At 31.2% G+C, this 21,096-nt stretch overlaps 1 protein-coding gene across 2 annotated transcripts in view; it reads right to left on the reverse strand.

Moving 5' to 3' along the window:
* Crb (cell polarity complex component crumbs) overlaps window positions 1-21,096 on the reverse strand; it is a 38,272-nt gene that overhangs the window by 8,736 nt on the left and 8,440 nt on the right. Inside the window, exons 2-13 of one of the 2 annotated variants that reach the window (XM_083047255.1) lie at window positions 10,443-10,813; window positions 9,845-10,025; window positions 8,605-8,778; window positions 7,223-7,550; window positions 6,308-6,768; window positions 5,410-5,651; window positions 4,684-4,906; window positions 3,687-4,150; window positions 2,978-3,249; window positions 2,283-2,685; window positions 1,465-1,941; window positions 297-1,040 (exon numbers count right to left, since the gene is read on the reverse strand). In XM_083047255.1, coding sequence (XP_082903381.1) covers window positions 297-1,040; window positions 1,465-1,941; window positions 2,283-2,685; window positions 2,978-3,249; window positions 3,687-4,150; window positions 4,684-4,906; window positions 5,410-5,651; window positions 6,308-6,768; window positions 7,223-7,550; window positions 8,605-8,778; window positions 9,845-10,025; window positions 10,443-10,813 — 4,340 coding nt within the window. The remainder of the gene's footprint in view (window positions 1-296; window positions 1,041-1,464; window positions 1,942-2,282; window positions 2,686-2,977; window positions 3,250-3,686; window positions 4,151-4,683; window positions 4,907-5,409; window positions 5,652-6,307; window positions 6,769-7,222; window positions 7,551-8,604; window positions 8,779-9,844; window positions 10,026-10,442; window positions 10,814-21,096) is intronic. The other variant, XM_083047256.1, reaches the window with a different exon arrangement.

Below are 21,096 nucleotides of genomic sequence, written 5' to 3' on the forward strand. Positions count from 1 at the left end.
AAACTTGATATTCGAAAAAATTTGTTATTGTTAAATAAAACATATATATATATATATTTTTTATATTAAGACTCACGCACATAATGTATATATATGTTTTATTGATAATGCAAAACAAATTTTCATTTTTATTTGACAGAAATTAGGTGAATCTTTATTAAAAAAGCATAACGATAGAAACGAGCGCTTGATGAAAAGATTCTCAAGATCATTGAAGAATAATAGCAAAGATGAAACGATATACATATATATGAATTATAGTGTAGTTGAAAATTAAGAAGAGAATTTGCAATTACCTTTAACGGAAAGAATTCCACGACCATCGTTTTTGTCCCATTCGATACTTGCACGTCTTGGATGACTCCCTTGAAGTTAAGCTGCTGCACTTCCATCGGCCTGTTATCGATTTGGCGAATATATCGTGACGTCTGTGGCAGTCCTCCCAAATAGAGAACGGTCACATTCAGATCTCCCGTAGCGCTGACGGTCTTGCGGAAGTACTCGGTGCCGTTGATCTTTACCTGAACGAGGGTGACGTTCCTCGCTACTTGGATCAGGTGATTGTTTCCGTCATTGAGTTTCACGCCACCGACGGTATAAGCCTCCGTGCCATTGAATTGAATCCTCACGAGCAATTCTCCTCCCTCCAGCTGCGCCGCTATGTAAGTCTTCTCTTGTGATTTCTGATCATCCTGAGAATCCGGCTCCGTGCCTAGATAGAAGATATCACCACGACTCTCTCTTGTGCGAATGAACATGGAAATATCGACGACCGAGCTGACAGTTCGTCTAGCCGCATCGCTGACTTTTACAGTTACATAGCCGTTCGTGATATTCTCGTAGCCAAATGTAGCAGCCGTCATATTGTACTGGCAGGTGTGACCGAGATAAGGACGCTCGCACTTGCAGTAAAAATCGCGCCAACGATCAGTGCAATGGCCACCATTCTTGCAAGGGTTCGGCGAGCACTGAGCTTCACGAGGACAGCCTGGTTCCACGTCCTCCATGTACACGGTTTTCGATGTTGTACCAGAGTAGACCTAAGATATAAATTTAAAGATGTAAAACATTGCGTTGCACAAATTTTGAAGATGGCGCAATTGAGTTTGACAGTTTAGCTTAGCATATTGAGAAATTATATTCATCAGATGATTATTCTAAATTGATCTAGAAGATTTCAATTATTTGCAAGATTGGAAACTGGCTTAGCGTAAAATTGAAATTAAAATAATTTCTTCTTAATAAAATTTTTATAAAATAAAGTTTAAGATTATAATTTGTGATATAAAAAATGTAACGTTCATTCAACGTTATTAATTGTTAATAATAATAAAAAAAATTAATATTTTATATTAATAAAATACATATAAAAAGTTAATTTTTGGAAACTATAACTTATAAACACAATATAAATCGATAGAGAAGATTCAAGTAAATTGAAAAAAATAAGTAATCAAAATATACCCATTCGCCATTAATGATGACATCTTCCATACAGCCAACGAAGAAAGTGAACGAAGGCAAGCGAGACAATCTTCTTAGAAAGCTGAGAGAGCTGATGTGGCTACCACCTACGAAAGTGGTAGGAAAAGACGTATGGTTTGATGAGTTGGAACCCTCGTTAGGACTGATGGGATAGATAGTTTGCTCCTCGTTGGCCGAAAGAACGAGATGAGTCGCGTTGATCGCCACGAAAGCTTTTTGCCAATTGGAATCATTGAGTCCGCTTCCTACGAAGACCCCGTCCCATTTGTTCAATATGCTGGAGTGTATATTGAGCTTGCCATTTACCAACTGAAGGATATAAATGGTGACGCCTCTGCCAATCGCCAGAAGACCGTTCGGCAGAGTGGTTCTAAAGCGAAATTGGATATCGTAGCCTTCATCGCGTGTGGTATTCACCAGGACATATGAGCTGCCACTGAGGGACATTGTTGTCACCTGTAAATTTGTCGAATAATTGTTTAAGATTTGCTGTTCTTATAAGATCATTTTCAGTAAAAGTATCAGCATATTTATCTTTCTTATTGTTAGTCTAAAACATTTTGGTAAGAATTCAACGATTGCGATAAAGCATATAATTAAAGTGTAAATAATTATGATTATTATTTTATTTTGATTTTCACTAATATAACTATTGTTTTATTTTTTATAATTACGTTAACAATTTTTGTATATATATGTTTTATATTATATAATATTTTACTATACTTTTTGTCATAAATTCTTTCAAGTCTGTTGTTCATAAAGGAGGAAAGAAAAAAAATTACATAAACACTTACATAATCGCAGACTTCGCCGTGATAACCGTTGGGACAGGTACAATTGAATTTGTGAATGGTTTCGTCGACAAGGTAAGGCCAGCAAGTGCCACCGTTTTGGCAGGCATTGCCTTGACAGCCAATCAGCTTTACCGAGCAGTTTTTACCACCATATTCCGAATCGCAAGTGCAAAAATAGTCGGCTCTGCCATCGGTGCATATTCCATGCTCGCAGGGATTGTACTTTTTGCATTCATCGATTTCGTGCTGACAATGATCTCCTTCGAAGCCTTCGTCGCATTCACATGTATAACCGCCGATACGATCCATGCAGGTGCCCGGGCCACAGGGATTGCTATCGCACTCATTGATGTTTATCTCACAATTTTTGCCGGTGACACCTTGCACGCAAAGACACTCGTACCTATCGAGATTTTATAAACTCTTAGTCTTTTGACAAAAGGAATGGAATATAAAAAAACATAAAGATATTTTAAGAGTCGCGAATTTTAACTCACAATCTTGTAATTTTTAGTATTAATAAGTTTGTTATCATCAGTATCTCGAATTTTAAATTTGGAGATAAAATGAAAAGTCTGTTCGAAATTCAATGATTTACACATTATACACAGTTATATCTATTATATATATTACAATAAAAATTTAAATTTTTGCAAAGAAAAATCAAAGATTAAAAGATTTATTTAAAAACTCACCCGCTAGCATTGATATAACTAAACTCCTGATTGAAAATTGCAGGTAAGTTCAGGAGTTCGCTCTTGTAGAGTTCCCTATTTGACCGTTCAAGACAAGTGCCATTGTACTGACAAGGCGAGCTCTCGCACTCGTTTACGTCCATTTCGCAGTTCCTACCAGTGTAACCAACGTAGCATTGGCATTTGTAATTCTTAATGTCATCCAAACAGTGACCGCCGTTTACGCACGGCTGCGAGAGGCATTCGTTGATATTCTCCTCGCAACGCGGACCCTTCAAAATTTAGAATAAAATAATTTTTTAAATTATAAAATTATAAAAATTTATAAATAATTTAGTGTCTTGCATGGACCAGGCCATCTATTGATACTAATATCAGTATATTTAATAAAATATAATTAAATTATACATCAACCATACATCCACGTAACACTTTATAAGGAGTTATATTATTATCAAAACATAATATACACAATTTGAAAAATAAATTAAATCAAAATCTAGAAATAAGACAGGAAAGAAAGGAAGAACGAAGAGAAAAAGAGAAAGAGAGAGAGAGAGAGAGAGAGAGAGAGAGAGAGCGCTAGAACTGTCAAAAATTAAATTGTGAAACTAAAAAAAATGTTATATTTTAATGACAAAGAATATTATCTTTTACAATATTCCGTAAAGAGATATTTATACATTTTTAATAGAATAACAAATCCTACCTCGAAACCGGTATCACTGCAATCGCAAGTGTAACTGTTTACGCCATCGATGCACCTTCCCAAATTCATGCAGGGCGACGATTTACACTCGTCAATATCAATTTCACAATTGGCACCGAGAAAACCTGCCGGGCATACGCACTTGTATGACGCTACGCCGTTTATGCATCGCGCTCCGTTTAAACACGGGTTACTATCACACTCGTTCACATCCACTTCGCAGGTTTTGCCGGTGTAACCGGGCTGGCACAAACACTGAAACGTGTTGATGCCGTCGAGGCACGTGGCGTTATTTTTGCACGGGCCACATAGGCACTCGTCGATGTTGATGTCACAGTGATCGCCGGAAAAGCCCGGCCGACAGAAACAGTTGTAACTACCCTCATTATTAAGGCAGATGCCGTTGTTGCATAAGGAATTGCCATGTAAGTCGCATTCGTTCACATCAAGATCACAGTATTTACCTGAAAATATGGAGTTTAATGTTTACTATTCGGTTTTTGCAAAAAAAAAAAAAAAAAGAACATGTATCTTTATTGTTATATTTTATATTTTTTATCTCTCTATTATATAATAATCCAAAGAAAGAAATAAAAATTTATTTTTCAATAAACAAAAGTATATTTTTCAAGAGTTATTTTAAAAGAAATATGAAAAGATAAAATAATAAATTAATATAAAAATATTAAAACATAAAAAAACATATATTAAATATACATATATATGTGATTAAGAAAACTAATTTAAAAAATTAAGTATAAAAATTCAGAATAATTCAAATTATTATTTTTAAATAATAAAACTCATAAAAATAATAAATTAAAAATTAAATTATGTTTAGAATAATAATTGAAGAGGTTAACGAATTAAAAAAATAATGATTAAAAATAACATACATGTATGTGTTTCTAACTATAATTTTTTCAAGTTCCGAAATACATTTTTGATCGGTCTTGCGACGGTGTAAACTGCGCTTTTTGGATTTGATGAAATTTACCTTGAAAGCCGTTTGTACATTTGCACTCAAAGCCGCGCTCGCCGAGGTCGATGCACGTGCCGTTGTTACACGGTTTCGAAGCACAGTGGTCTACGATTAGCGTACAATTGGGATCTCTGTACCCTTCGCGACATTTACATTCGTAAGCTGCAATACCGTCGACACAGACTTTGTCATCAGGACACACCGCACCTATGCAATCGTCGATGTTCACGTCGCATACCTTGAATCATTATCACATTAAATGTTATTATCCATGTATCCTATATTATATATGCGTACAGACATAACTTGTGTATGAATATAAATTAATACATATATAAATAAAATTAAATAATAAAGAATATATAGCATTACATATTTCATTTTTTACTTATACACACTTATATTTACGTATATTTCATGTATAAATAAGAAAATAAAATGTCTGTTCTATATATATATATATATATATATATATATATATATATATATATAAAGATGAAATTAGTATACATATAAATTAATATTTTTATATTTGTATATATGATACATCTAGAAAATGCAAAAAAAAATACATTTTTAAAGATAATATATTGAGCTGTTTCGCTGGTATTTTCTTATATTTTTCATGTTTATTATGTGTATTATTTATACATGTATATTTTATTTATGTATATATATACATATTTTAATTATAATTTATTTCTTTTATATTTATAAAGATATTATCATGCTTTACGATACCTTGCCTTCGAAGCCATGTGGACACTCGCAAACAAAATTCCTCTTCGACCTCGACATCAGTGTACAAGTACCATTGTTTTGGCAAGGGTTTACAGCGCATGCATCATATTCCCGTTCGCAATTATCACCTATAAAGTCTCTAGTACAGTTACAGGTATATCCATTGACGCGATCGATGCAAATACCGCCGTTTTGACACGGCTGTGACAGGCACTCGTCTACATTCAATTGACAGTTTTTTCCTGCGAAAACATTGCTTTCAGAAAGAAAAGTCTATACGTTTAAAAAATATATATAGCTATAAATTACATGTAATATAAATAAAAAACTAATTTATAATTGTAAATTATAGCTACAAAAATTAAATCTGCTTCAAAAATAAAAAGGAGAAGTTGTAAAAAAATTTAAGATAACTATAAAAAACTTTAGAAAAACTTTAGATATAGAGAAAAAAATTTAACATTTAATTACAATTACAATTATTATTATATAAAGATCAGCAAATATTTAAGAAAGATATTAATAACAAATATATTAATTTTGATTAAAAAGTTTAATTCTGTGGTTTAACTATATTATTCAGATTAATACAGATTATTACAGATAAAAATGTATAATTTCAAGTCAGTCCACAATTCCATTAGATTAAAAATTATGCGATAGTTTACTTTCCAGTACAATGCACATTGATACAAATGTGTGCTTGCGAGATTTTTAAAGCTAAACATATATAAATAAACTTAATTACATCAACATCAACGCTTAATTTATTATATATATAGTGATATTTCGCTTTCATCTAGATAAAAGTTTTAGTATTAAGATGAAAGCTAATTTCACAAATTTCAAAATTAAAGGAGCAAGCAAATATAGTCAACTTTATCTTTGATATTCTTACCTCTCCATTCAGACGAACAAGTGCAGTCAAAACCATCCCTGGTGCTGGTGCAAGTACCACCGTTAGCGCAGGGATTGCTGGCACAATAATTGACGGTACAATTGGGCGGATTACCCATAAAGCCGGGATTGCAGACGCATTGGGGTCCATGGGCGTCTTCCACGCAGATGCTGTTGGGTGGACAGGCCGCATTCTCGCAGAGACCTTTCAGTTCGCAATGGCGGCCTGTGAATCCTGGGAGACACTCACAGTGATAAGTGCCAACGTCATCGATGCACTCGCCACCGTTGGCGCAGGGTCCGGATAAACATTCATTTAAATTGAGCTCACAATTTTGACCCTCAAAGCCTCCCGGACAACTGCAAATGTAGCTGCCATAATAGTCGAAACATTCGCCATTGTTCAGGCATGGGTTTGCTTGACATTCGTCGATGTCCTCTTCGCAATTGATACCCTCGTAGCTGAGGAGCGAGAAATAAAAATTGCGTGTGTAATGTAGAAAATCCAATCTATCTGTATAGTGAAACTTTACTTCTGCAATTTAAGATCTTTTGAATCTTTTGAAATCTATAGAATATATATCGAGATTTAAAAAAAAAATTCAGGATTTTTAATTAAAAATTTTAGGATTTATAAATATGTATATGTGTGTCTGTGTGTGCGTTGTGTGTATTGTGTGTAAAATATTCCGTCCTAGCTTAGAATTAATAAACTTCAAACTTTGACACGAGCATCAAGATTTTACAGGATAAAAATTCTAGAATATATAAAATTTATGTTCCACGATTTCCATACATAAAAAAATGTTAAACGACGACGACGACGACGACGACGACCACTCGAATTGTACAGTATAGTTCGTAATTAAATTCAATTATTAAATATCAAAAAATTTCTCAGTTTGAAAAGACTCACCCAGTCCTGTCGCATCTACAGGTATAATTATTGATCCCATCGATGCAGATACCACCGTTTTTACATGGGTTCGAGGCGCATTCATTAATATTAATTTCGCAATTTTTTCCAGTCCAACCAATTTGACATTCACATTTGTACTCGCTATCTGTCAGCGATATGCAAACGCCATCGTTTCTACATGGATTCTGTTCGCATAATCGCACTCCTAGTTGAGATTCGCAGAGACTACCAGTAAATCCGGGCTTACAATTGCAGACAAAATCGCCATCCTTGTTTTCGCTGCAAATTCCGCCATTGTGGCAGGGTTTACTTTCGCAAGGTGGACCTGAAAGACACGTGAAAAGGGTCATTATTTGATCAATGATAATTTTGAAGAAGTCGATGAGAGAAGATGCGAAGCGACACTAATTTTTAATTGATGCTATAATATTAATTAATTGCACGCCGAAAAAAAAGTAAGAGATTGTATATTTTTTTAATTATTCATGGTTAATAAAATAATTAAATATAGATAAAAATTAAATCTGTTAGAAGCGTTAAGCGTATTTTATATTTAGTTCAGGAGAAGAATGTAGTCTCCGGCATTCAGCCTTTATGCATGCGATAACACTGGTGTATATTCAATTGTGCAACTTTTTATGAAGCAATTAATTTAACTTTGATTTAAGGCGATTTTCTTGAGGAGCAACATCGATAAAAGCAGGGAAGAGACAACACACAATAATATTTAAAATCATTGAACGAGCATGATTTTGAAGCAGATATCTTCTACGTCTAAGAGCGTTTTTATATGATTTTTATATACAAGAGTTGTTTCAGAGCAAAATAGATGTACCATACATGCGAAAATCAGCAAAGAACGATGCAAATTTCATACCCATTCTATCACACAGTAATATAACTCCTCTAAGACTCTAATCTCTCATAAAAATGTAAGTATTCTAAAATGTTATGTGTATATGTATATAAATGTGTGTGTGTGTGTGTGTGTTAATGATAATTAACTAATAAATAATTTGAGAATTAATATGTTACACGTACATATGTGTGAACACACGCGTTTCACTATACTATATTTAAAATCGTCTGCTATTTAACTAACTTTTTCTTCAGATGTTTTTTTAATCTATATTTAATTTTCACGTTTTATTGTTCATATTTAATTTTTAATAATTTTGTGACATCTTTTCCTAGAGTCCACAAGAAAATTCGCGTAACAACTGTACAGCAGGATGATATATTTTCTCATCATGCGGTCATGTAATTACAATGTGTTGTGACATAATATTTCCGTTTAACGCGCGCGTTGGGTATGAATCCGCTCGTCCCACATAAATGCCGCATAAACCCCGCGTAATCGAGATATCGACGAGGTCTACCATTGTCGATCTGGCAGTTGTTGCCGGAGTACCGGGCGTAACAGTGGCACTCGTAACGATCCTGCCGCGACACGCATTTACCATGCATCATGCATGGTTCGTGGTGACAGAAATCCATGGTGGAGGTTGTAGCGGAAGTTGCTCCCGTACCACTCGCGGGACCGTTCGTTCCACCTGAAAGTTTCTTGTTTTTCACAGAACTCGCATGCAATCTCTCTCTCTCGCTCTCTTTCTCTCTTGATGCGCATCTACATACACCTACATAATATAATACCTACATATTCTACGCACTTTCGGAACAACAAACATATGTGTGCTTTATACTCGGAAAAAAGAAATGTGCCACTACTTTGCACTCGCAATCCAATCCTATGAATAAAAAAAAATGATGCTAAAAAGTTTTAAAAAACTATCGTAAAAAGACTGTTTTTGAAATAAAAAAAAAAAACTAATTGGAATAAAACTTTCCGTTCTAATTCCGAAATAAAATTTTTATAACTGATTGTGAGATCCAACACAAACAATTATAAATATGTGATTAATATGTTTATAATTAAAATACAAAGATGATGATGTGCGCGCGTTAAATGAAAAAAGAAGGAATAATTAATATAATATGATAAAATAAAGTTAAATAAATAAACGCATATAAATATTATAATTTTTAGAAATAAAAAAAAAATAAAAAAAAAACAATTAACTATGCAGAATATCAATAAATAATAATATTATCAATGTTATTGCAAAAGTCGATGTAATTATTATTTTAATACTATAATATAATACTAATTAAAATATATAATAAAATTTTATATAATATATAATAAATTTTATAGTGTAAGAATAGTCACTATTAAATTTTTCTGTAAAAATTCTCTTCTTTCACAAAAAATATTTGTTACTTCTCTAGCTATATACTCTTGGTTTTATTCAAGATTAATTGATGTCTAACTTATTGTTATCAATCGTTACTTGCTGCAACTTATCTATAAGAAACTAACAAGAAGAATGTTCCAGTTTCGTCGAGCGCGATATCAATCTACCTTATTACAACGCGTTATCGCTTGAAAGCTCCAACTAATTTTCTGACCTAAGGCTGTTCTACTTATTCGTGTGACGACTACGTTATCGATCTATCTTATTACTGCGCGTGGTTATTCAACGTTTCTTCAGAGTGCAAGAAAAATAGTCTACTATGAATAACTTGAAAAAAATTGATAGACGAATCATGTATCCTTACATTCTTTGCTATTCAATGGGCAGGACCCGAAAACTGCTCCGTTGTTGATGCTGTCGTTGAATAGGATCCCGGGTCCATGCAGAATGCATCCTTTGAACTCTTCGCCGATTATGAGTGAACTGTTTACGTCGTAATCGGGAAGCGTCAGAATGGCAGAATTATAAGTCGCGTTTGCAATCACCTGAAGAAAACAACTCCTATATATATATCTCTCTATCTTGCTTAAAAATTAAAATTGATTTTTTTACCATATTTTTTAGCATATTTTTCAATTAATAATAATTAAACAGCTATAAAATGTATAAAGTTAATTTTAACAATTACACACACACACACACAGTTTGAAGAAAATTTTTTTAATGTCAAGCAAATTTAAAGTTAAAAAATTTTTATTAAATTTATTAAATTATTATTTTTATCTTATGTAATGCAATGAAAATCTAATGCAATGAAACGTAAATAAATTAATAAGTTCCTCAATATTAAAAAATGTTTACATTCAATTAAAAATTATACATTATAAATTTTTTATAAAACTATTTTATTATATTTTTCTATTATATACAATTTATATTTTTTTAAAGTAATGTGTATTTACTTGAGTATGTCCTGCGGCATTCAAAGTGAGATTGCCGAGTCTGAAGAAAAGATTGACGTTGTGCCAGACATTTTTGAGCAATCTGGCGTTCAGTTTGGCCCAATACCTTTGCTGATCGACTACAGCAACGAAGAGTAATCCGTCGGGCGTCACCTCGAGACTGATGGAATCATCGTTGTACTTTTGCAAAAACAACCGACCGGGATCGCACGTGCGAAAGCTGAGACCACTGTGACGATGCACCGACACAAAAGAATTCAGCTTCAGGAACGCTGAGCCATTGAAATAGGCTTCGCGCGGATACTCCTCGTAGTTTCGACGTCTGAGAACTTGGGGAGCTCCCTGAGCGATAGCCAACAAAGTGGCTAGGACTGCAATAGAAATAAAAGATTCTTTTAGAAAACTGTAATATGAAATTTCTTTATATATATTATATATATCTTGAGAACAATTCAATTAAAAATTATAGTTTTCAGACTTTTAATTTTAATTTTGATATCATATAGTCGTCGAAAATATAAATATTTTGTTGTAGGAATATTATATATATAAAGATATATAAAGATACATTTTTTATATCAAAGTCTGTCTGTAATCTCGATTTTATCTTTACAATATCTGAGATACATTGAGGGAGTGAGAGAGACCGGGGGGGGGGGGGGAAGAGAAATTTACTATGCATGGATTCGCTCCAATTTTCGCTATCATTTGTGATTGCAGCACGTTACAAGTGCTGACACGTGCATTATGTCGATAAGAATATAGACTTTTTTTGCTTTTACTGCAGTAATCGCGATAATTAATAAACACGATATTTATTTTATGCTTGCAACATACTGATGCCATAGTTCTAGAAATTCCGGAATCTTCACAATTATATAATAAAAAATATTGTCTTGATTAAAAAAATTTATTAAAACTTGAAAAAAAGTATTTTCTCTTTTGCTTATTATACTCTTCTTATTAATCGTATTATATGTATAATAATATCATAATAATTTATCTTTATCAATATTATTATCTATTTATAATAGTTCTATTAAAATTTAATTAACAATAATGCAATATATAATTAATAATTTTTATATTTTTATTATTTTATGTATAGTATAATCTATTTTTTTAATAAAAATAAATATAACTTGAACAATAAATTCTTTAAATATCGCTAGTAAATTAATCAAAGGATCAATATTGAAATAATCGACCAAACTAGCACAAATTTTTTACTTTATTAAAAGTTACGACGTTTCGACCATATGGTTGTGGTCCTTTTCAAGTACAGTTATAAATGTGAATAATAGATAAGCATGTTCAAAAGATTCGCTCACAAATGTTGTCAATATTAAAGGCGAGAACGTTAAGTCAGTAAGAAACCTTGTCAATAACTTTTAATAAAGTAAAAAATTTGTGCTAGTTTGGTCGATTATTTCAATATTGATCCTTTAAATATAACTTGAGATAAATATAAATACAAATGTGCATAAACACTTATTATTTTACGAAATTATGAAAATTATTATTTTTATAATATTCTAAGAGATTTTTATATTATTCTAAGAGAAGATATTTTCTTTTTTAATAATTAAAAACTGGCATCACACAAAATAGGTAGGTGAAAGAATAGTAATTGTGTAGTGTAGATAAGAGAGAATACACTTTCATCGGAACAAGTGTATTCTTAAAGGTGCAATTTTCGTCTCTGATGACGGAGGCCACTTGCGAAAAGAATATCTCTTGAAAGATTTATTCTTTGCTTAATATATATATATATATATATATATATATATATATATTATTGTTTACACAGAAGCCATACATTTAAAATAAAGGGAGATCTGTGTGGCGAAATACCGATCAAAAGATATTTTTTGTCAAAGACGGAAATTTTTATTGCGACGACTGATAATAACATCAAACGATCAATTTATAAATCCCTTCTTCCAAAAAATGTAAACTTTGCTGAAAAATTGAAGTAAAATTAAATAAAATTAAAGATAGAGAAATAAAATTAGAATTAAAACAGAATTTAAAAATCTTGCACTTATTCTTGGACAGAAAAATTTAAGATTAAATAGAAATTGAAATAAACATTGAATAAAAAAATAAGAAAGAGAATAACCAAAAGAGAGAGAAGGGGGGGGGGGGAGAGAAGGAAAAAAATAAAATAAAAATTAAATAAAAGATTAAGAAAGATTATTTCTATCGAGCTTGTAATTATATGTATAATGTTTTTTAAGACTTTATACTAATATACATATATTAAATCTTTATACCGTGTCTATTCCAGGAAGACTTAAATGAGCGATTTGTAGTTTTCTCGACCAATTAAAAAAGAAAAAAAAATACGAAATTGAAAAAAGATTAAATATACATACACGCATAAAATTCCTTTTTAATTTTATATTAATTTTAATTAATTGATAAAGTTATTTATCTGAATCGTTCTTTGGAATAAGTCGGCACAAGACCTGGAACAAGACCTGCGAGAAAAGTGCAATTTTACATTGCGATACATGCCAAATTACGTAACGCTTCTCTCTTGTGTGCCGTTATCTTCAAGAATAAACTAGAATATCATCCCAAACGCTTACGTTTACATTTACGTGAGAAAAGATTCGCTCATATATTCATTCATGCGCACAATTTATGTACATATAAAACTTTAATCTCTGCTAACATTGATTCTTGAGGATTTGTGTTCCTATAAATATAAATAATACATTTCATTCTCGACACCAACATCCTTATGTATACGTTTGTATACGTTTTATGTTAATACAGATAAAGTTCCAAAATTCGATAATATCTTCATATTAAAAATCCATGGATTTTTTTCGTACAATTTTTGTTTATTCAAATACATTCGATTTCAAGGATATCTGTCCTTACAAGTATTGGATGCTACGAATATACAGATTTTTGTTATCAAGATTCTACAAATATTCATCCTTGTTATTGTGAAAGAACACGTACAGAATAAAATTATTTAGTATAAATTTTTTGCACCGCGAGAGCATTTTATATCGCTGCGTATGGGTTGAATTCATGTGCATTATATTTGGACGCAGTTATGCAATACGGAACCAATCACTAATTTTTTCGATTTCGAGATTGTGCCTAATACATTCAGGCACAATTTGCAATAAAAATCTCGAAATAAAAAAAATTGTAGTTGGTTCCATATTGCATAACTGCGTCCATTTATCGGCCATCATTACTTCCACTGTAAACACAATACATTTGGTCGCAGATTTTGAGACACTGTAAAAAAATTTATGATTAATCACAGATCCACAAGAATTCAGAAAACTATACATAGATTCGGAATTTTTTAATTTAAAATCTGACAGTCCACGAATGATGGGAAAAATCATAGGCTAAAGATGTAATAAAATCACCTCTGTGAAGTTGGTCCCCCATTCTTTAAATTTTCAAAATAGTTTTAAAAATAGTTCCGTTGTTTAAAGCATCGAATATAGTACCTGAAGATATGGGGGGGGGGGGCAATTTAGTTGAGGTTCTGATACCCCCCGAAGAGTTCTATCAATTATCCTTAATCAACCAAAGTGCTAAAGTTAATAACAAAAAAGTTATACGGCCTCAAAGTTGCAAAAAATGTAAAGTTGACCCCCCCCCCATATCTTCAGGTGCTATTTTCGGTGCTTTAAACAACGGAATTATTTTTAAAACCGATAGAAAACTCTAGAATTCTTCGGGGGGCACCCAGAATTCCTATCATTTTTTGAAAATTTTAAGAATGGGGGGCCAACTTCACAGAGGTGATAAAATCTTGATATATCGTCAAGTTTTGCTCAATGTTCACGATTTCGAGTTAAGATCCGCAATTAGTTTAATTTCTCGAGATTTTATATTCCTCCACTTCTTTTTGCGATTGAGTAGATCCTTAAAAGTCGGTAAATTCTCAGTACCGTACATTACGAATGATATAAATAATTAATTTCACACAATCTTTGGTTTCATAGATTCCACCTCATTATTTTGAGAAAAATTGCACAATTGTAAATTTTAACTCAAGTATGATTACTCAGCTGAACGTTGTTAGACATAAATACATTAATACAATTGCCCATTCAACAGTTAGAAATAGACTGATTAATCCATTAGTGTCGTTATCCTATTTTCGTTTAATACGATCTGAAGTACGTAAACGGGAGAAATAATAGAGTTACGGTTTTCTCTCTCGTTGCGGGCCATAGATCGCTGCGGGAGATAAAAAAATGCGGACCGCCTCAATTCGACATATCGCATTTGCGACAAATCACGGAATAATGCATACTATTCGGAGTAATTTCGCGAAATGCCGTTAGAAAGCATAATTTAATAACAACTTAATGTGTAATCCGTAAGAATACCGTGGGTACATATTTACGGGACATTTGCAAGATATGTATAATCACGAAAATATGCTGCGAATTTCAAGTATAAAGTTACATAAAGAAAAAATTATGCCTATAGGCTAAATGGAATAATTAATTATTTAATCAGCTGATATAATTAAATTATCGGTTAATTTTCTTCTGATTCTTTTTTTCATCTTTATTTTAAAAAATAGCTCCCAATTTTGAAACAAGTGGTTTAATTACACGCGTCTTTTAGATTAAAGAAACGTAACGAAATGTAAAATATTTCTCGCTTTCAATTCATGATTCAATTACTTATGATTGGCAGCAGTTTTGGGAGTAAAAAATATGACATCATCTTCAGGTAATCTAAAGTTAAGAAATATAATATGTTATAGGGGTATTATATAATTTTCAAAGCAATGTATATATATATATATATATATATATATATCCTCCGTACAATATTCTAATATTCTAATAACATGAATAAAATATGAAATAATATAAATAATATGAAAATAAAATGATATTTTCCTGTTTTTCCTAAAATTTAAAAAATGTAAGATTAATAGATAAATGATTCTTTTATGCGAAAATGCGTAGCTGTAAAAACTGTAAGATAAAAAAACTATTCTGTTAATTCTGGCTGTCAAGTTTCTAGTCTAATAGCGAGATCGCAAAAAACAAGACTGTTTGTAAAACATGTACAATGCAACAAAGAGAATTGTGCTCGCGAGGCTCGACGAAGGCGTGGCGATTGTGAGTCAGTTGAATCGTATAACTCAGCTCTCGTAGGTGAATACCGACGAGTTCTGAGTTCTGGAGAACGCTCTTAAACTTGTGCGAAGCGACTTAATATTTATGACTACTGTCATATAGCAGTACGGAGACGATAAACATCAGATTCCGTCACTACATTGACGAAAACTATAACAATAATTCGTTTGATATATGAAGAATATAACAGATTAATTTTCGTAAATTTTAGTTTTATGCGTATATGCATGCGCGCTCTCTCTCTCATGTGTATGTACATACATACATACATACATACATACATACATACATACATACATACATACATACATACATACATACATACATATAAGGGTATATGTACGTACACGAAATAGAATAAATCTTTAAAGTAATGTATAATTATATGGAATATCGAAAATAAAATAAATAACATTTTTGAATTGTAATTATAATCGTAATTTTTTAAATAATTAATAATAATCTTAATAAAAAATAATTTTTTAAGAAATAATTTTTAATAAAATATTTTTTTATAATTGCAAAATATTTTGTTCACATAGAAATGGATATTGATTCTTAGGAGAAAGAAAAGAGAGAGAGAGAGAGAGAGACACAGAATTACAACTAGAACAGAACTATTGCACGTGGCTATGGCCGAGTTGGTTGCGACGCTTTCGGTTCACTGACACGTGGGAATTCAACGATCGCGTTATGCATTACGTCGTCTATAAACGTGCAATGGTCGCACGCGCACACGCACATCGTAATAAGAAGTTTCTTTGTTATTGAAGAATGTGATGACTGACATGAGTCGTCATGGCAAAACTATGTGTGATTCCAGGTGACAAAAATATTTCTTCATTTTTCTTGCAATTCCTATTTACGCGTCATAAATTCTTCAAGTTATATTATATTAAATGTCTTTACGTATATGTATATACGTAAAGTAAATTTTTCTTTCTGTATAAATTAAATACATTATCATTTTGTGTATACATATAGGCTATGTTTATGTGTATATGTAATATAAGTAATTTATCAATTATATAATACAATTAAAATATTTTTATATTATTGTAATATGCATTATTATTATACATTATTATTATATCCTTCCATCATAAGGTTTTCTTTATTTTTATATAAATTAAATAAATTATCAAATAAAATATTTTATGCAATTTATACAAATTCTGTAAAAATTATATTTATAAGTATATGTATATTGACACATTGTTTTGAAATTTGTCTATGTATGCATATAAATTTCAAACCAATATTTCAATGCACATTTAAAATAGATTAATAAAAATTTTAATTATATACTTATATGTATTACAAATTAAGAGTGACAATGAGAGTCTTATTTTACCATATGCAAAAATGAGAAAGTATTCGACGATCAAGTTCGCTATAAAGGCTAATTTTCTCACAATCAGTAGACACTTAAATTTCCATACTGTAAAAAGTCAGCTTGACTCGTGAGAAACAAGATGCATGAAAAATATGACACATATGCACATTTAGAATTATACATGATAATGTGCATCGCGCTCTATGAAATTAGCAATTGACTAACAAGTCAGGATAACTATGTTAATACATCTGCATTATTAATAGCAATCGACACTTTCAATTAATCTTGCATACAGTAGTCGCTGTATAGTTGTGTATCGATGAAAAATATATTTACAAATATATTATTATTATTACTTATGTAATAATTACCCGGTATATATTAATACGTTTGATACTGCAAATAAGAAAGTTTTTAGAAAAAAAGAGAAGAATATATTTTTTTTGATTTCTAATTTAATTTTGTCTCACTATTCTATATAGTTGCGTGTTTATTTCCCGTTTTTCCAATTTTGACATTTCGTTCTAACGCGAAACTAAGATATCGCGGATAGAGAAGCGGCAGGATGCGGCTGGTTAGATCGGCTCGCAGAAAGTACCGCAACTTGGTACATAATGACGGATAACTGCACAACTGTATTGCATTCTCCTAGCGACGGTATAAATACGATGTTCCGCCTTGAAAACGCCAACGCCTCCCTCTCGCTTTCCCACAAGTTTTGCATACAGATACAAGTACATATTATGCATGTACTACATGACATGATCCTTCCTTTATCACTTTTTATTATATTCTAATGTCTTTTTGTTTTCTCATAATTTTCGATATCCTGTTCGATATTATTCCATCATTATGCAAATTTAATTTTGATGTTATAAATGATTGAGTTCTTTGATTTTATGCCTTTGATTTTATCCTAGTCTCGAAATCCTCGATTGTGGAATCTCGTAGGCGAGTCTCGTGACCCGCATGTCTAACGCACAGAATATCGATCGCCTTTAAATCTCATTGTAATATCGTGTTCCACTTGACGACATCGTTGAGCGAGCCGGGCTCGAGGCTTTGTCGGAAAAAAAAAAAAAAAAAAAACTGCTCGATTTAATTACCCGAACACAATTATCGCACAAGTGCAATCTCCGCAGCTCTATTAATAGCAAGTTCGGTGATTAGATCGACGACATGAAACTCTCAAAAGCTGATGTGAGAGTACATTAGATGCAATATATACCGCGCGCTTCTCCCCTAAAACACATTTTTGGTTCTATATATCTCACACACAGCTCTCTTCCTTATTTTATCACTTTAACGAATAGAATTGAACAGCCTTAAAGTATATATATCGTTAATAATACTTTATACTTTTATAATTGTTATATGTCATTTTTTTTAGAAGGAACGTATGTTTCCTCCATAATTATTAAAATTTTACTAAAAATTTCACAATGATTATACTTTTATCGTATTAACTTTAGTCATGTTGATTTTAGTTTTATATTAGAAACAGTACACATTTTGAAAAAATTATATTAAGAAAGTTCCAATTTCGATTATTTGACTTATTTTTAGAAACTCATACACTCTTACTACATCTCTTGTTGAAACTTACTTACAACATACATACATACATACATATATTATATACATACATATATATATATATATATATATATATATATATATATATACATATATACACATCTGGAGTTAGAGTTCTTTTATTATGGAGCTGTCGTAATGTACTGACTCGAGCTCACAGAGAGATGGAAGCCATATTGATACATCAATGCTAGTCTCTCGCTTCACGCTCAGGTGCGTGCCTTGAACAACGATACGCATATGCACACGCATACAGCCGCATAGAAAGAGAGGATTACAACGTTCGTCGTTACCTGTCGGCCGGAAACGCCGAAATTGCCCTTAACCATTTTTCGTTTCAAGCGTCGTGGGTGAAACAAGAGTCGCCTGCACTTTGTATTTAGCTGCAACGTTGCAGTTTCGCAAAAAGATTTCCAACAACTAGTAGAGATTTAGAAATACTAGATAAATAGAAATAATAATAAGTAGATAAGATTTAGAAGTAATAATAAACTCATAATAAAGCGAAAGAAAGTGGCTTTAATAAGATCAGATGCTTTCAAAGCAACATGAAATTTTCGAAATCAGATTTTTGCTTGATAAAAATTCTTTTTTGTTGGAAAATGTATAAAACAAAAATATGAAAAGAGAGTCAAGTGTCATGGAATATTTACAAATGCATTACAGAAAAAATTAATTTGATTTTTTCGGCAATTGCGATAAATTAAGAGATAGCCACCACTATTTCAGATTAATATTGTATATGATAAAGTCTATATAAACAATGTTCGTCGCAACGTTCAGACTTATATTATTTTAAGACAATTTTTTTCCAGATACAATATATATATTTTTTTTTTCGAGATAAAACGCAAAATAATTGTAATTCATAATCTGGTCTAATTTTTATATGGAGAAAAGATCGGCTACATATTCCGCGAAAAATAGTATTCCTCTTTATACGTTATAGTTATGCGCCAAATCAATCGCGTGTGTGATTATTACCACAATGAGGATTACCCGGGATTACCTAATTTCCGTAAATTTCTTCATCTATATATTAGTATATAATACAGGATTAGGCCCTGCGCACAATAGGAAAAATATTAGTAATAAATATTAAATATTAGGAATATATAAGAATTATTTTAAAATAATAAAATGGGAAAAACTCTAATATAAAAATATAAATTCGGGTATAAAGGACTCTTAGTAGTTTATTAGCCCTTACTAGTCCTTTATACTCGAATTTGTATTTTTAAATCAGAGTTTTTTCGATTTTATTATTTTAAAATAATTCTTATTCCTAATATTTAATATTTGTTCCTAATATTTTCTTTATTGTGCGCAGGGCCTTACATTGAGCGAGCACATTTCGTGAGAGATAAGAGAGAGCATTCCTGATATACGCGTATTAATAAAATTATATTAAATACATATATAATTGCCTTTGCCAAGATCAGAACGAGGACAAGATGGAACGAGACAATATTTTCAGTTCAAATCGCCCTCGTTTTACGTCAAAAGCTTTTTGACAAAAACAGAAGACAATTCTAGCGTCGAAATCTTCCCTTTTACATCCCGAGCTATCAGAATTCAGCATAAATTAGCATTGCATGTCAATGTGATCGTTATTATTTAGTTATTTAAATCGCTGACAATTTTCGAAAAATCTAATTTTTGCAGAAGATTTTTAGAGAAAAATAATCCTTGTTAATGTTTGTCTATAATTCTTATTATAAATGTTTCTTTTTTTATCAAATGTCGTTTACATTATTACATTAGTTTATTTATTTCACAATTTTTGTTATTTCTATTTCATTCTCCGATAGATTAAAAAAAAATTGATTTATAGAAGTTATTTAAAAAACTATTAATAATACATTTTTTATGGCTAAAATGGATTCTTTTAGTTTTTTAAAAATAATTTAGAAAAATTACTCATAAAATATATCGATAAAGTTAAATTGAGATAAATTTTTTTCATTATTTTGCTTCTAAGAAAAATTTAAACTAAGTATATATATTATAAAAGATGTAAACTACATATACATATATACTATAGTTGATTTTCTAAACTTTTTACTTCGCTCTAGATTCTTTACGATCTTTTACATTCTAAATCTCTAATATATTTTATTATCATTATCAATCGTCATTTATCGCATTTTAATCGCTTAAATATTTCACGTTGAATTAACTTTCTAATGAGACATTTCTCTCGAAGTGAAACTTCGTAATTGGCTCAAAATACTAAAACGCAATTTAATGAACTAGTGTGATTTCGCTTATCGCGTACTGTCGCATTGGGAATTTATATATGTATATACATACGTATATATATGTACATAACGAATGTTATATACATATACAATCGCTGCGGCATTCCATGGATAAGCAACACATTTTTCGTGAATGTATGACGTACGCTTTGTATTCATTCTCTTGGTATTGCGATATACATGCATGGTATATACATATATGTATATGTGGTTATAATTTTATAAATCAAGCAATCATCGATTATGATATACGAACACATGAATATCTTTGGTCATTGTCGTGTTTATCTCTTTCCCTTTTTGATATAAATTTC

The sequence above is a fragment of the Prenolepis imparis genome, unplaced genomic scaffold (genome assembly GCF_030444845.1).
Source record: "Prenolepis imparis isolate NDT839.2.m4 unplaced genomic scaffold, iyPreImpa1.0 SCAF_9, whole genome shotgun sequence".
Lineage (NCBI taxonomy): Eukaryota > Metazoa > Arthropoda > Insecta > Hymenoptera > Formicidae > Prenolepis > Prenolepis imparis.